Genomic DNA, 15979 nt, shown 5'->3' on the forward strand with positions numbered 1-15979 from the left:
CAAAAAAAAACTTGTACACAGCTACCGATGCTTATCCCTTCTCTACCAGAGAATGTTTAAACTAAAGAGGGAGAATGCTATGAAGTACTCCAGATCTCTTATGGAATACTTTAAGGTAAGCATCAGTTTGTTTCTCTTACTCTGAGTGCCACACAGAAAACCACAGGTTGAGCCATGGTTGACTCTAATGGGCAACTGGTTTGCACTCGGCAACTACTTATGTAAGCTGACCATGGTGTTTCTGAAGCATGTGAAAAGCCCCATGTGGTAAATGTCAGCCCATAACAGTATGAGGGGCAATTGCAGCACCTGTGCATGTTACATTTAATATCCTCAGTATTGATATTCATGTGTGTACATTGACAATCCCATATGAATTTTGTGAATTGCAGCATTTACTGGTTTATGTCCCCTCCCCATTGTAGGACATAATGCTAATGGGCCAGTTAAGACATGTGGTTGCATCCACATTGCCTGCTTTATTTAGAATGAAAATTTTCATCCACTTAATTCTTATGGTATTTTTGAACACTAGCCTGCTTTGAAGTTTTGGCTTTCAGAGCATTAACAACAGTGAGACTTTGGGTTTTGCAGTTCCCACTCCCCTCTCCTACACTAGCATTGCTATGAGGAGAGGTTGGATGCCTGCTTTAAACTAATCAGTTTATTGTTACATCTGAACTAGAGATACTCTGGTTTAACAAGCCAGGGTCATAAACCACATCTTCTTGACTTGTTACAATAAATCCTGGAAGCGAATGCTTATTATTATTTCATCCTCCTGGCTACACCAGAGAGGGTGGGGAAGTGGAGCAGGCAAGCCTAAAACTAACTTCTGCTCATTCATGTAGTAGTATTAAACCATGGTTTTTTTCCAGCCCCAAGGTGTAGTGAATTTCCCTCACACACACTGAAGCTCACCATAGATTAGCAAAGTACTATTGAGGCTTCTTCCTGCAATTGGCCCATCAGTTTTCAGCTTCCTCCTTGCCCTTCTTTCTTTTACTTAAAGTGGCTTTACTTTGATTCTTCCACCTTTAATTAGTTGCAAGTCCTTTGTTAGTGGGACTTCCTTCTGAGTAAATATTATTGAAGTTAGATATTGTAAGCATGGGCCTATGAGAAATATATGCTAAATTTGACGCCATGTGGAAACATCATTTAAATGTCATTTCCAGCCTCCCTGTAGAATAGCAATCTCTTGGCAATGCTAAAGCTTCCTAGTGTGCTAAAGCAACCACTGCTGACATTCATAATATATCTGGGCATTCACAGATTTATATGGATTTTTTAATGCTAATTAAATACCGAGTATTTGCTGTAACATGGACACATGCACAGGTATTGGCAGCTTGAAGCAAAAAAGGCCAGGCCTACCAATATAAGCAAGACCACAGTCTTCAGTGCAAGTTTACGAATATTTTTCAATTATGAGATGCAATTTCTCCTCATTTCAAGTTATCATCCTGAGCTTTTGTGTCCAGATGTAAAGTTTGCTGATTTCCCTTGCAAGGTGAAAAACATCCTTTGCAGAAAGAATTTTAGATAAAGATTATTAAACCACCTTCACAAAAGGTGCTTGATTTATTCTGGAGTTCTGGTATATAGCATCTTTCATTGACTTTTATCATCCTAGTTAGAGCCCACTAATTATCCAACCTGCAGGTTTCCCCCTCACCCTTTATTTTTAGTTTAAAAGGGATTATTATGCTGGTATTATATATATATATAACCTTCTGCTTTGCTACTGAAGTAGGTAATGCCTTCCTTTGTGCTGATCAATATTAATGCAATGTAAATCTTCCTTTGTGTCTGCTGCTGAGTGAACAAAGACCTGTTTCTTTCTTTCTTTTTCCCCCAAACTTGTTTTTCTTACAGAATTGCTCCAAAGTTTCACAGGCCCCTTCTCCTTGGGGAGGCAATGGAAAGTGAGTATTCTCTCTTTGTGGAAATGACCATTTAAATGGGATAGAGGGGTGAGGGCTTTATTCATTGATGAAGATAAGTAGTTATATTATGATGAAATGTTGCATGAGTTAGTTTGGCATGCAGAACAAGGAGAAACCTTGTGTGGATTGATCGATCCCACTCTCTTCATCAGCGCGGTTTTTAAAGCCAAATGAGGAACATAAAAAGAGCTGTTAATCGAGTAGGAAGTATCATGGTGTTCCAGGATGCCAAAATAGTTAATCTCCAGGGCAATGATTCCAGCCCCGACCCCCCCCCCAAAAAAATTTGTTCAGTAACGAAAGGCCAATGAATATTTCACTGATAAATGGTAAGTGCTGTTTAATAAAACTGGAAGCATAATAGTGGTGAATACATGAATGCACTTATTCAACTGATTAACTGGACCCCTATATTAAAACTAAAGCAGCTTTATTTTATTTAATAAAATTTATACACATCTAAATTGAAGGTGGTTGTTTTGTTTTTCTAACAAAGTAGTTTATCAAAAAGATAAAACAATTTTTAAAAGACAACAATAATTTAAGATTTTTTAAAAGTTAAAGTAACAGTAAACGTAAAAACAGATTAAAACTTGCATCAACATTCTAAATAACTGGGTAGACCTGTAACCTATCTGTAACTGGGTAGACCTGTCTAAACAGAAATGGATTTAGCAGGCACCAGAAGGAGTACAGTGATGGCGCCCACCTGATATCAATAGGCGGGGAGTTCCAAAGTGTCAGTGCTGCCACACTAAACAAATGATCTCTTACAGCAAATTGGCTGAGTGGGCACATACAGAGTAAGGTAATCCTACAAGTAAAGTAATCTCAAACTTGTTAAGGAGTTTATATACCAACAGTAGCCCATTGAACTTCCTGTGGTAACAAATCTGCAACCAATATAGTATCAATCAGGCTTGCATTTCTAACTCATCCACATGCTGTGGACCAGACCTGTGTACCTTGAGACCCACCAAACTGAACTGAACCAATAGCTCATTCAGGTGTTGCCAACCAGGAGCTTAATAAAACCTTCTTTTCTGTTGTCCGGCTGGGACAGAAACGGGAAGAGTTGTCACTAACCAGCCTTGTTGATTCCTTGCCATTTGATTTCGTGAGTCACAGGTTGCACAGGGCAGGTGCTGCTTGTGAACAGAAAGGAGAACTAATATATGGCATGAACTGGTTCTTATGTTTCAGTCATTGATGGGCTGGTCTTCTGTGTATATGAAAGATTTTCCTTGTTCCTAGTTAAGCAGAGTAGCATTCAACTAGGGGTGTAGCAGAAGACACAGTGGAGAAGGGACCACAGCTAACTGGTCTGGGGCCACAGAGGGTTGAAGACCCATTATTATTTCTGCAGCAGAGCTGCCAGTTGACATCAAAGGGGTGTTGTTTAGCCCCTGCATGCTCCAAAGCTAAGCATTTCGGAACACTTAAAACACGGGGGGGGGGGCTTCCATTTCAAGAGAATGGTGTGCAAGTTCTGTTACATAGAATGCAACTCTACGGAACACACAACTTAAATCACTCAAGATATTAGAGCACTCCAAATAATTTGCCCATGTACGTGCACAGAAAATAACAGACCTAGCTGAAAGGCAACACACTGAGATCTGCATTGATGGTTGCAATGTAACCCATATATATATATATATATATATATATATATATATATATATATATATTTGCTTTCGTAGATTTTCACGGGTACAGGAATGCAGGTTTTGGTGTCCTCGGGTGTCTTCCCGTGTAAAAGTTGGGGTGTCTAGGCGACGTTTCGACGAGGTCTCACTCGTCATCTTCAGGCTGGTGCTTTCGGCTTCTTGTTACTGGAACAGAGCAGGATCTCAGTGTTTGAGTTCCTATAAATACTGTAGAGGGGGTGTGGTGTATAGCCTCCAATGTTCTGGGCAGAGAGGAAGTTCCCAGGCTAGTGTGCCTTTTCTTCTTTTGTTCCTTAATTACTTGAGAGATATCTTGAGTGATTTCTTGAGTGATATCCTGAGTACCACTTAGGTGGGTCATTAGGTGTGGATTAGTTGCTAAAGTCTTTGTGTCTTGACCTCTTGAACTTTGTGAAGAGTTTTCCTGAGAAGATGGCTGTACTGTACTTAGTTGTGCTCTGGCTTGGCTTCGTGTATAGGGGCGAGCTGTGGTTTTGTGGCTTGTGTCAGCCAGATCTGTGTAGGGATTGCAGGGGGGTGCAGCATCCGGAGGTGCCACCATGGATTGGCTACTGGATGGTGTCTGTAATTCATCTGTGGAGAGGGTCTGGGTTTGGGTCTGGTGTGGTTGATTGGTGTTGGCGTTCTGTGTGCCTCTGGATCTGGTGTCAGTTTTTGTGGGGAGGGCTAATTTCCAGATGTCTGGCAAGCGGGATGTGTCGTCACGCTTGTTCATGTTGTGAGGGTGTTTCTCTATCTCGATGGCTTCCATGATTATTCTCTTGTGGTGATGTTCCGTGTTAAAGAGCAATTTGGAATCTGCAAAATTAATTAACAGGACACGAAATTAATTTTGCAGATTCCAAATTGCTCTTTAACACGGAACATCACCACAAGAGAATAATCATGGAAGCCATCGAGATAGAGAAACACCCTCACAACATGAACAAGCGTGACGACACATCCCGCTTGCCAGACATCTGGAAATTAGCCCTCCCCACAAAAACTGACACCAGATCCAGAGGCACACAGAACGCCAACACCAATCAACCACACCAGACCCAAACCCAGACCCTCTCCACAGATGAATTACAGACACCATCCAGTAGCCAATCCATGGTGGCACCTCCGGATGCTGCACCCCCCTGCAATCCCTACACAGATCTGGCTGACACAAGCCACAAAACCACAGCTCGCCCCTATACACGAAGCCAAGCCAGAGCACAACTAAGTACAGTACAGCCATCTTCTCAGGAAAACTCTTCACAAAGTTCAAGAGGTCAAGACACAAAGACTTTAGCAACTAATCCACACCTAATGACCCACCTAAGTGGTACTCAGGATATCACTCAAGAAATCACTCAAGATATCTCTCAAGTAATTAAGGAACAAAAGAAGAAAAGGCACACTAGCCTGGGAACTTCCTCTCTGCCCAGAACATTGGAGGCTATACACCACACCCCCTCTACAGTATTTATAGGAACTCAAACACTGAGATCCTGCTCTGTTCCAGTAACAAGAAGCCGAAAGCACCAGCCTGAAGATGACGAGTGAGACCTCGTCGAAACGTCGCCTAGACACCCCAACTTTTACACGGGAAGACACCCGAGGACACCAAAACCTGCATATATATATATATATATATATATATATATATATATATATATATAATATATAATATATATTAAATTATTATTGAATAATCTTAGAAAGTTGTCTAATCTAAAATGAGTGTGGCTGTAATGACAGGACCCTGCACTTCTGAATTTGCCACTAGACCATGGGCGTAGCCAGGATTTTTGTTGGGGGCAGCAGGACTTTTATTGGGGGGGGGGCAGAACCGATGTGGTTGGTCAGTTAAGTATTCCTATTGTTGGGGTGGCAGCTCCCCCCCCCCCCCCGCTGCCCTTGGCTACACCCATACACTAGACCACTGCAGCTAAGTGTTAGCACATATGCTTTGTTTGCAGATGATTCCCCAGAAGGTTGCTTAGCTCATTTGGTAGCACATGAGACTGTTTATCTCAGGGTTGTGGGTTCAAGTCCCACATTGGGCAAAAGGATTCCTGCATTGGTGAGAGCTGGACTAGATGTCCCTTGGGGTCCCTTCCTACTCAAGGTTTCTATGATTCTTAGGGAATGTGTTCCCTATGCTGGAAAGGTTCTTCACACCTGTCATAGAGAAATGTGGGGATTGTAATTCTATGAAGGGGGAGCAGTAAAGAATTCTAACCAGAAATTCTCAATATCCGCACCAAATTCCAAGTCATTTTGGGGAAAACCATGACAATAAAACCTACTATATCTAAACCAAAGCAAACAATAGACAGTAGACAGTATTGAAGTCATGGCTGTGTTGCACAGGTGTTTGGGATTTTGCATATGCCCCCAAATGTTTACGTTTAGGGTGTTAATTGTATTCCCAGAAACCAGAATTTATTGAGCTCTCTTTGAGTGCACAACACTGCAAGGGCAAGCCCCACAGTGGGGCTTTCAGCTGGCAGATGTTTCCTAATTTCTGGTGTCAGAATTAGAAGAAAATCCATATGAGAGCATTAGCTTAGCTCTAAGTAGGTAACTTAAAGCACAGCTTCTTGTAAAACACTGCCCAGATGAATCGGTGCCAAATAGAAACAAGCCGCCACAGAAGTTCTTAAGGGCTTCTATAGAAGTATTTTTAGTTGTGCTTACCCCAGTGCTCTTTAGGGACATAGGAAGCTGCCTTATGCTGAGTCAGACCTTCAGTCCTTTCAGCTCAGTATTGTCTATATGCTGACTGGCATTTGCTCTGCATGATTTTGGGCAAGAGACTCTCCGACCACTATCTGGAAATACAGGGGACTGAATTTGGGAACTTAGGTTTGCAAAGCAGATGCTCTTCCACCAAGCTATGGCCCTTCCTGTATAGGGAGCTTTCCAAAATGGTGCATTGTTTACTATGCAGAGGGGCTGGATTTACTATGCAGAGGGGCTGGATTTTGTAGCAAATAGTCCTAGTTCATTCCACCAAATACTTTGATAGTAAGCCAATAATGCACACTGAGTGTTTTCTAACAGCAGGTTGGAAAATCATTGTAGCTATGAAATATATTTATTTCTGCTGTTCCCTGCAAAATGACGGCAATTACTACCTACTCCCCCAACACACACACACACACACACACACACACCCCACAACACGCACACATTTTTCCTGCAACCTTAATGCAAAATCTATACCCAGTTTTTTTAATTCTAGGTAAGCTAAAGTTGCACCTGGGGTACCGTCCCTACAAAAATGAAGCAAAAGTGTTTCTCATTGTGTATAAATAACTTTAGAACGGTCCATTTGCAACATTATACAATAATGTTAGTGCATTGCTAGGATAATTTCTAAAAATATAATAGTAATAATACTATCAGCTTATACAGCAGCTTTGAGAGGTAGGCTGTGGCTTTGGGGAGAAGCATTATTTTTTAAAATATTAGGAATAGACAAATACTAACAGTGGTGTTGTGGGCGGGGGAACCAGCAGATTAATTGTCAAACATTGTAATGATGTTAATACGATATGCAAATTAGCCACAGCCTTACAGCTCATGATGAGTTTATGTTGGGAATCTTGGGAGTTGTATGGCTTGATTAACTTGATTCTTTCTTAACTGAGCAATCTGAAAAATAGTGTTCATAGCATGAATAGGGTTTTTAAAAAATAAATGTATGTATGTTGTTGTTTTCAGTCATCCCCAGTTACCAAAATTCTCTCCTTGGATCTTTGCCTGAAATCCATCAGCCCTCCAGAAGTTGTCTGACTACAACACCCATCATCCCTGACCATCAGCCATGTCGGCTGAGGCTGATGGGACTTGGAGTCCCACAACATAAGAAGGATCAAAAGTTCCCTGTCCTTGCAATAGCTGGGCTAGATGGACAAATTTAGTCTTATGTCAGCTTCTGCCATGTCTTATCCCAATGAATGCTTGAAATTGTAGTCTGGTGAGGTGCTTAGCATTCTCTGTTACAAACAAGCAGGGGAGGGAATGGGTGTTAAGACCATAGCCCAGCTGAGTTGAAAGAGTCCAGCTTCCATTCCTTACAACAGGAAGAATCTGCAGCTAAAGGCTTGTTTGCATTCTGCCTTTCCTTTGCTGTTGGTTTCATGCTAGAGTGCTAAGCAAAAAGTGGGGAAGCCCCCACTGCTTTCATTGGGGCGGGGGAGGAAGAAATCATCTTCCCTGAGGTTCCCATGGCAACAAGGCAAATTCATATTTGGTCACAGAGATTGTACAGACCATCGCTGGTGGCGCATATTCCTTGATCTGTGTTGTGAATTGCCTTGTTCAGCTGGCTGGCCGGCATCCTGCGAGGGCCTTGGCATATGCTTCCTTCAAAGGGCTGGAGGCGCATCCATTCACCTCCAGCCCCTTTCATAAAGCTTCTTACAGGTGTGATCCAATATACCTCTCTGGTGAATGTTTGATTCTCCTCCACTTCTTAATTCCAGTGGTGGCTGTTTCTCTCCTGAGACTGGTGGGGACAGAAGGGTGGGAGCCTAACAGTAGGTAGTGCCAGAGCCAGTAATTATGTCCACATCCTCCTCCCTGAGTTCTATGAGGGGCAGCACTGAAAACTAAGGAGAGGGGAGCTGATAGCCAAGGCCACCCCCTTTTCAAGGAAGAAGGCAGGCAAGTTTCAAGTGGCTGAAGGCAGACTGATGGGACAGAGGTGCCTCACTTGTCTCAATAGGCCAGCTTGCACTACCTAACACAAAGTGTTTCAGCAAACTCTGCCCAAGTCAACAACTAGGAAATTTCCCATAAGGTGGAGTCTCATTCTCTTTCCCTTTTCTCAGGAGCACAGGAACACCATCTCCCGTGTCTCTGAGCCCATCGCCCATTGGCTCAGTTGGTAACGCCATGGGTGCTTCAGGATCCTCCTCATCAGGGAACGTAAGCATTCCCCAGCGCATCCACCAAATGGCGGCCAGCCACGTCAACATCACCAACAACATCCTGCGAAGCTATGAGCACTGGGACATGGCTGACAAGCTGGCGAGAGAAAACAAAGGTGCCTCACACTGTTTCCATTATATCTCTGATCTAAATAATGTGAATGTCTCTGGTGGTGGTTGCTTATTACATTCTTTCCCTAGGTCCTGTATGCAGGAACCAGCGAAAGTCCACTTCCCTTTCTTTTGTTTAGATGAAAGGATGTTTCTAGTCCTCATGAGAACCAGTTCCAAGTTGGGGGAGGGGCTGTAGAAAAGGCACCATCTGGTGGGCTCCCTACCCATTTCAATTTAATACATTTCTGTAAAGGTAGCTTGCAACTTATGCACAGGTAACTTGCTCACATTCAGCTTTACACACTTGGCAAAAAAAAAAAATCTTAAAAAATTAAAAGGGGGTGGATGTTGGAGGGGGGAGAGACTTTGGCACTCTCACATACCATTGAATCCAATGTGTTTTGACTATACACAATCTTACTTTACTCACTGCATCCAGAATATAACCCCTACTTAAGGTGAGAGTTGCCTGTACCACCTTTCAAGAATGTTGTGCAGGTGACCATACTCAAAGTAGAACCACTGAAAGAAATGGACTTAAGTAAGCCCAGGGCTTTCTATCAGCCAGAACTGAGCACCTCTCAGGTGGGCGCCATTGCCATTATAAGAGAACAAGGGGAACTTTTCTGGTGAGTTCTGGCACCTTTTCCCATAAAAATAACACTGAGTAAGTCCATTGATTTCAACAGACTGAGTATGACTAAAATTGGTTAACCATAATTGGTGCTCTATACATTTATTTTGTAGTAGGGAACAAAATGCGAAAGTGACATTTGAAGGACTCTTCTGACAAGCATAATTAGGTACAGCTGAGCTGTGTGAATGCTGAGTTCCAAGTACCGACAAGTGGGAGCTGAGCAAATGAGGTCCACATTTGAGACTGTAAATGATATCTCAGCTTTGGCCTTTTCCAGCTTGCTTAAAAGTCAATTTCTGGGGGGGGGGGGCAGACATTGCATCTACAACACTAATGGTGTTCATGTGGAGCTGCCTCTTATGACAAATTTGCTGAAAGCCAGGTCGTTCTGTTTGCCTTGAGTCCATGACTCATCTAGTGGATTCAGATTAAAGCAGACTCTTCACCGTTGTTGACACTGACAAGCGTAGGTAAGGGGGGGGGGAATGGATGGCTGATGCTTCTTTGAAGGGAGCTGCAGGAGCATGACTGATGTTTGGACTTGGAAAGCAGCAACCGACTGTAACTCAGTGATAGAGCACAACCTTTGCCTAAAGAAGGTCCCAGGTTCACTCTCTCATAGGGAAGGTGGATCAGCCAATTTCAGCTTCTCATTTTTTTCTAATTTTAGTATTTGGTCTGCCACATTTCCACAGCAGCTTGCAATATATTTATTTTTTAAAGTCACTGCTGCAGTTCACCTGCATTTCAGGGCACATATTTTTGCAAGCTCTGTGTGTGTGTGTGTGTGTGTGTGCGCGCGTGTGCGCGTGTGTGTGTGTGCGTGTGCGCGCGCACGCGCGCGTCTCTGTGTGGCAAAAGGTGGGAGTCAACCCAGATTACCCCTTGTAACCATTCATACATTGGCTGTGGTTTACCATGTTGTGTCATACAAACCAGGTTGGAAATGGTTCAGACAACTTTAGAATGATAACAAATCACGATGGGTAGTTCTGCATTTTTGAGACTCCCTCAAAACCAATAGAATTTATTTGTGCCAGCAAACTAATGTAGATTCCCAGTGCATCTGTGCTAGTGTTCCTCAACTTGGTTACCTCTAGATGTTTTGACTGGGGCTGATGGGAACAGCATTCCAAAGCATCTGAAAGGCATCTGGTTGAGGAAGGCTGACTTATGCTAAGTGGGGCAGCTGCTGGGGAAGAGGGGCAAGCGCTTACCTGGTCTCCTGCCAAAGGCATCACAGCAGCTTACCTGGACGGAGAGGTGACAGGAGATTGGCACAGAATAAACGCACAGACAACAGAGCTGGCTTGGTTCCACTGGTGCATTTGCACCAGCCTGTAGTGGCTGGACCAGGAGGCAAGCAAAGAGCAGCCACACCCTCCCACTGGTGCGAAGTAAAGCAACATGAGATTGCATATATGCTTACATGTGGTGATTCGAATGGCAAGTCAGAAATGAGGGGAGGAATGTGAGAATCGCAACTTCCTAGTCAACTGCATAACTTGTTTTACCTTTTATTTGTTTCCTTGGTACTATTATTATTTATTTGTTGTTGTTGTTGTTGTTGTTGTTGTTTTGTTGTTTTGTTGTTGTTGTTATATATTGGTTGTACATATGTTTTTGTTTTCTACCTCATGCTCTGAATGTTAAAAGATCACCAGGTTCTCTTCCCCCGCAAGCAATTTTGCTTGGAATTGAGTCAAAGCAGCTCAGGTGCTCAGCCAGTAGAGAAGAAACCATAACCAGCTATTATTATTCCTAAAGCTAAGTGCAGAAATAATAAGCTGCTGAAAATCCCAAATTGCATATTTTGTAACAAGCCACCTTTGTTACTCTAATAAGCCCCATCTCTTGACTCCTTAAAAATGTAGCCCACTCAGTTCTGCAAATCATGACTGATACACTAGGAAAAAGCATTGATGCTAGCCTACTCAGAGACCCATTAAAGTTAATGGACACAGCTAACATTGGTGTATGTGTTGTTGTTGTTTTGTTTTGTTATGGATTTTGTATTCTCCTTTTGTATTATGTTGTAAACTGCCCTGTGATCTTTGGAGGAAGGGTAGTATACACATTTAATAAATAATCATAATACTTTGTGAATGCATTTGTTCAGTTATCCCAGATAGGAGTCTACTTCCTTATATTTATATTTATTTTTATTTTGCAGAGTTCTTCACAGAGCTGGACTTGGTGATAGCTCCATTATCGCAACACAGCAGTATGACCCACCTGGTCCGTTACGTTCGGCAAGGACTCCATTGGCTTCGCATTGAAGCACACTTGTCGTAGTCACTGCCATCCTGTCCATCACAGCTCCATCCTGTTACCTCCACCGGCACACAGGTGATCACCGATGGAAAGCCACTCTTTTCTGGGACTGTATTCATAGAGATTTTTTTTTTTTTTGCCTTTTTTTGCCTTCTTTAAAACAAAACAAAATTATCTGTTAGAAGTGGAATTCACTATAAACTGAAAATATAGATGCTGAGCAGGGTATTTGTTTGTTCTGGTTTAATCAGTATGGATTCTTCCTCTTTTTTTATTATTATTTTTCCCTTGCATCTCTTGAATTCTGCCACTCTTGCCTTCCATAACGTGCTTTATGGAATGGGCAGTTCCCTGCAGTATTGCACTTTGTTGAAGATATATACATTTTTGTGAAAATGTCTTGAATCTAAACAAAAATAAACATGTAGCAGTTCAACCCATGCAATTCAGTATTTCCCTTTGGATGCAGACTGAAAGCTGTTCAGTTTAGTCCTGGTTCCAGTTTCCGGCCAAAAGTCATTGCTAAAATCAATCCTCAAGAACCAAAACATGAAATGCCTTATACAGAGTTACACACACACACACACACACACACACACACACACACACACACACACAACATGAGATCACAATGGGCTTGGGGAGATATTTCTATTAATGCCCAAGCAATTATGTTTACTTGATTTGAAATTTTAACATTGTGAGTTTAACATCCATTTTAGACTATGCGATTATATTTTGAACTGAAGGGTATCTGGCTGCCTGTATGGCTTATCTAGATACCATGAATTGGGGGGGGGGGTGCCTCTGGGAGGAACTGGATGTATAGCTTCCTACCTGGACCATTTATTTCTCCACCAGCCTATAGGATGACCAAGGATCAATATGGGTGCATACTTTTGGCTGCTGCTGGGACAAGGTTATGGAGAAGGGGACCAGCGGAATGTATGGGTTCCACCATGATAGGCTTACATGCCAGCCTTTAGAGACAAGCATGATGACATTATTGCTGCAGTGGTGGCTGGTGCCCATGAGGACTGGTAGGGAGGGACAGGGACAGAGCCAGAAGCATTGACAGACAATTCCCATCCCAGGAACTGGCTAAAAGTAAGAAGGGAGGCAAGTGGGAGTTGGTCAAGGACAGACTGAGGTTCATGGAGCAGTTTCCCTTTCCTCCTAATTGACCAGCTTCTACTGCCTATCTCGATACTGGCCTCTAAGGCTAGTGGGCTGGCTCACTGTGATGCCATGCTCAGCAAACCTCGTCTACTTGCCAGCTTGCCACCCTAGCATCTGTTTTCAGTACCAGAGCTATAGACTGGAAAATAAGCGGTAAGGAGAACTGAATTTCTCCTGGGTACCTGCAGAATGTTCTTCCTTTACTAGTAGATAACTACAGAGATTCATACATACACATGGAGTAGGGGGGAGAGGGTTTCAAGTTCAGAGGGTGACTTTTTCCAGACAGACTGATGTTAAATCTTTGTCCACAAATTAAACAGGGCTTACAAGTGTCACAAATTTGGACCAATGTGTTCCATATCACTTCAGAACAGAGTGACGTAATTTAATTTTTTGTTAACTGCCTTGAGGGTTTTAAAATTAAATAATATAAATATAAATATAAATAAAATTATCATCCCCTAAATAATTCATTTCCACTTTCTTTCAACATTGATTTTAATCAAGGTATTGTTTTTTTCAAATAGTGCGGATCATCAAAACAGAGCTAATTTGTTATACTAATTAATAAACTGTATTGCATTCCGCTGCAGTCCTCATGACTTTAACTGTAAATTTTACAATTCAAGGGTCCCATGTTGATGTGAAATATCGTTCTGTGACATCTCTCTGGAATAAGTTTCCATATGTATTAGATAATTAAGAGGACAGTTAATTGCAGCTACATTCTCTTATATAATCCTAGAATATCCTCTACTGCTTGGTAACTAGGCTTACATGGCTAGGATTTGAAAACAAGCCTTGCATAAGTGTGATAAGAACATTCTTAATATTATCCCATATCAAGTTCTAAACCCGATTTACGTTATTATTTTTAAAACGTTATATTGACATCTGTTAATAGGGGCTTTTAAAAATCCACATAACAGAGCATTTCTGCTCTGTAAAACCACATAACTGATCCCCAAATTGGGAAATAAATACTGCATAATGTTGGATGAGTCTAAGGAACAGAGAACATCAATATCCAAACCCAGCAAGTGGCATTCTTTGTGCAAAAACTGGTACCCACAGATAGTTCCCCTTCCACTATTCTGAGGCTACAGCTTGAAAGAGAGGACTCTGCACCTCCATCCATTGTTTTGTGTTTCCAGCTCTGATCCAGAGATCATCTGCTGTGTTTGTGCTTCCTCCCGCCCCCCGCCCCATCCATCCAACCCTATAACGGAGGAGGGTGAACTCAGTGCAGGAAAACCCTTCTCTTGCCAACCATCAGGGGCTTCACAATAAACTGAAGCCTATATGCATCTCTAGATTGGGGCCAGTTTGCCCTACGATGGTGCACTAGTCAGCTTATCTGTTCTATAAGGATATCAGCAATCTGACTTCGGAATCACAGAATCAAGAGCAGTCAAGAGCACCTATAAAGGTGATTGGTATTTTCTGAACAAAGAGACATTTTTGTTGTTGTATAAAGCAAGGCCAGCAGGCACACCCATGAGACTCGATGAGGCAGTTGCCTAAGGCGGCAGTGTGGGGGGCAGCTGGGAGGATCAGCAGATCCTGGAGCCCCAGGAACGTCCTGTTTGCCACCACCTTAACTTGTCATCTGTGTGTCACCTGTGAAGAGGGGACCACAGCTGCTGCTTGCTCCTCTGTGGTCTCCTTCATTCCCCTGCATCACCTTCAGCATGCTAGGGCTTCCCCACGTTGCCTCAGGCAGCGACAGCAGTGAGGGCGGCGGCATTTTCTGTTTTGTCTTAAGTGGCGAAACATCTTGGGCCGTCCCTGATAATAAAGTTATGAAAGGGCAAAGGTAACCAGAGTTTCTCACCCTCTTCATTAGGTCCTTGCCGGTTGATTTTGACTGGCCTATTTGGCCCAATTAAGTGCATTGTTCCTCCTTGTTAGTGTAATGCGAACAGAAATCCTAGACCACAGTGTACTTGATATTTACGACTTGAAATCCTATCGTAAAGAGAGGACATTTTTCAAAGGGTTATCTGTAACCACTCAGTGAGATCACGGTGTTGGTTTCGTTCCCTGTAACATCTAGTAAATGGATGCCTGTCTCCAAATTTAGCCTGTAACCACATATCTGTTACCGAGGCAGGATAGGGGAGCCTGTCTAATTTTTCAGTGGTGTGCATCCTAGGTCTGGTTCACACACACACACACACACACACACACACACACACACACTAACAAACATGCATCTCTTGATTTCTCTGTACTTGGTAACTCTGCCCCTGAGGAAATTTCACATATTCCGTGGAAGGTGTGCAGAGAGAAAGGCAGAACCACTCACCTGTCATGCATCTGTTGCAATCTATAGGCTTGTCATACGTTACCCTGAACACAGGCACACGCTGTCTCTACACATGTATTAGTGTTTGTGTGGGGAAAGTGTACGTGCTGACATACCTGCTGCTCTGCTATTGTGTGCACAAGTACACAGACTGTATACTCATTGAACATTACATGTGAACAGTGGAATATAATAGTACAGCTCAAAAATCTGTGTTCTTGGGTTCACTTGTTGAATGCAAGGTGGGAATACTCCCTATGAAAAAAGAGCCTATGTTTGTACCAAAGCATTCACTCATGGGCTTTATACCAAGGTGGTGAAATCTCAGCTTCTGTTAGCCTTTCTGTCAGACCACTTTCCAAGTCACAACAATCCCCAAGCCACATGACCTCTCGCTTATCCCCTGCACTATCCATAAAAGCTTTTGCGGGGCAGGAATGTGTCCTTGAACTGTGATAATAACTCTGCCTGTGTAGAGTATAGAGAGCTCTGAGTGTGGCTCAATCCATTTTGGTCTCTGGCACCACCCACTTTTGCCTTTGGCCCAGCCCACTACTGGCATGCACCCCACTCCTGGAGGTGTCTCACAAGGGTATGTAGCCTTCAGACTGAAACAGGTTCCCCATCTCTGCTCGTGTGCACAACTTGGGGACCTTTCCGATGTAGAACCCTTGGTTGTGTGTACAGTGGTTATCTTCACAGATATTGATAAACACACATGGAGTGAGGATCAGCAAGCACAATCCTGCTACACACACACACACACACACACACTTTTAGGTGATGTTTGAAGAATCATACAGGCAGCTGTATGAACTTATGTCATAAAAATTTGGCATCTTAGGTCATATTAAATTCCTACTGGTGCTATTAATATCCATGGTGACCATTCACAAAAAAAGTGGTCACTTGAT

At 42.7% G+C, this 15979-nt stretch overlaps 1 protein-coding gene across 7 annotated transcripts in view; it reads left to right on the forward strand.

Moving 5' to 3' along the window:
• AFF2 (ALF transcription elongation factor 2) overlaps window positions 1-12015 on the forward strand; it is a 392916-nt gene extending 380901 nt beyond the window's left edge. For all 7 annotated transcript variants that reach the window (XM_081847863.1, XM_081847862.1, XM_081847864.1 and 4 more), the window contains 4 exons: window positions 22-115; window positions 1879-1928; window positions 8452-8666; window positions 11475-12015. In XM_081847863.1, the coding sequence (XP_081703989.1) occupies window positions 22-115; window positions 1879-1928; window positions 8452-8666; window positions 11475-11596 (481 nt within the window). In that variant the 3' untranslated portion in view covers window positions 11597-12015. The remainder of the gene's footprint in view (window positions 1-21; window positions 116-1878; window positions 1929-8451; window positions 8667-11474) is intronic.
• The last annotated feature ends 3964 nt before the right edge of the window (window positions 12016-15979 follow it).

This window comes from Podarcis erhardii, assembly GCF_964252035.2.
Source record: "Podarcis erhardii genome assembly, chromosome: Z".
In the NCBI taxonomy this organism is placed as follows: domain Eukaryota; kingdom Metazoa; phylum Chordata; class Lepidosauria; order Squamata; family Lacertidae; genus Podarcis; species Podarcis erhardii.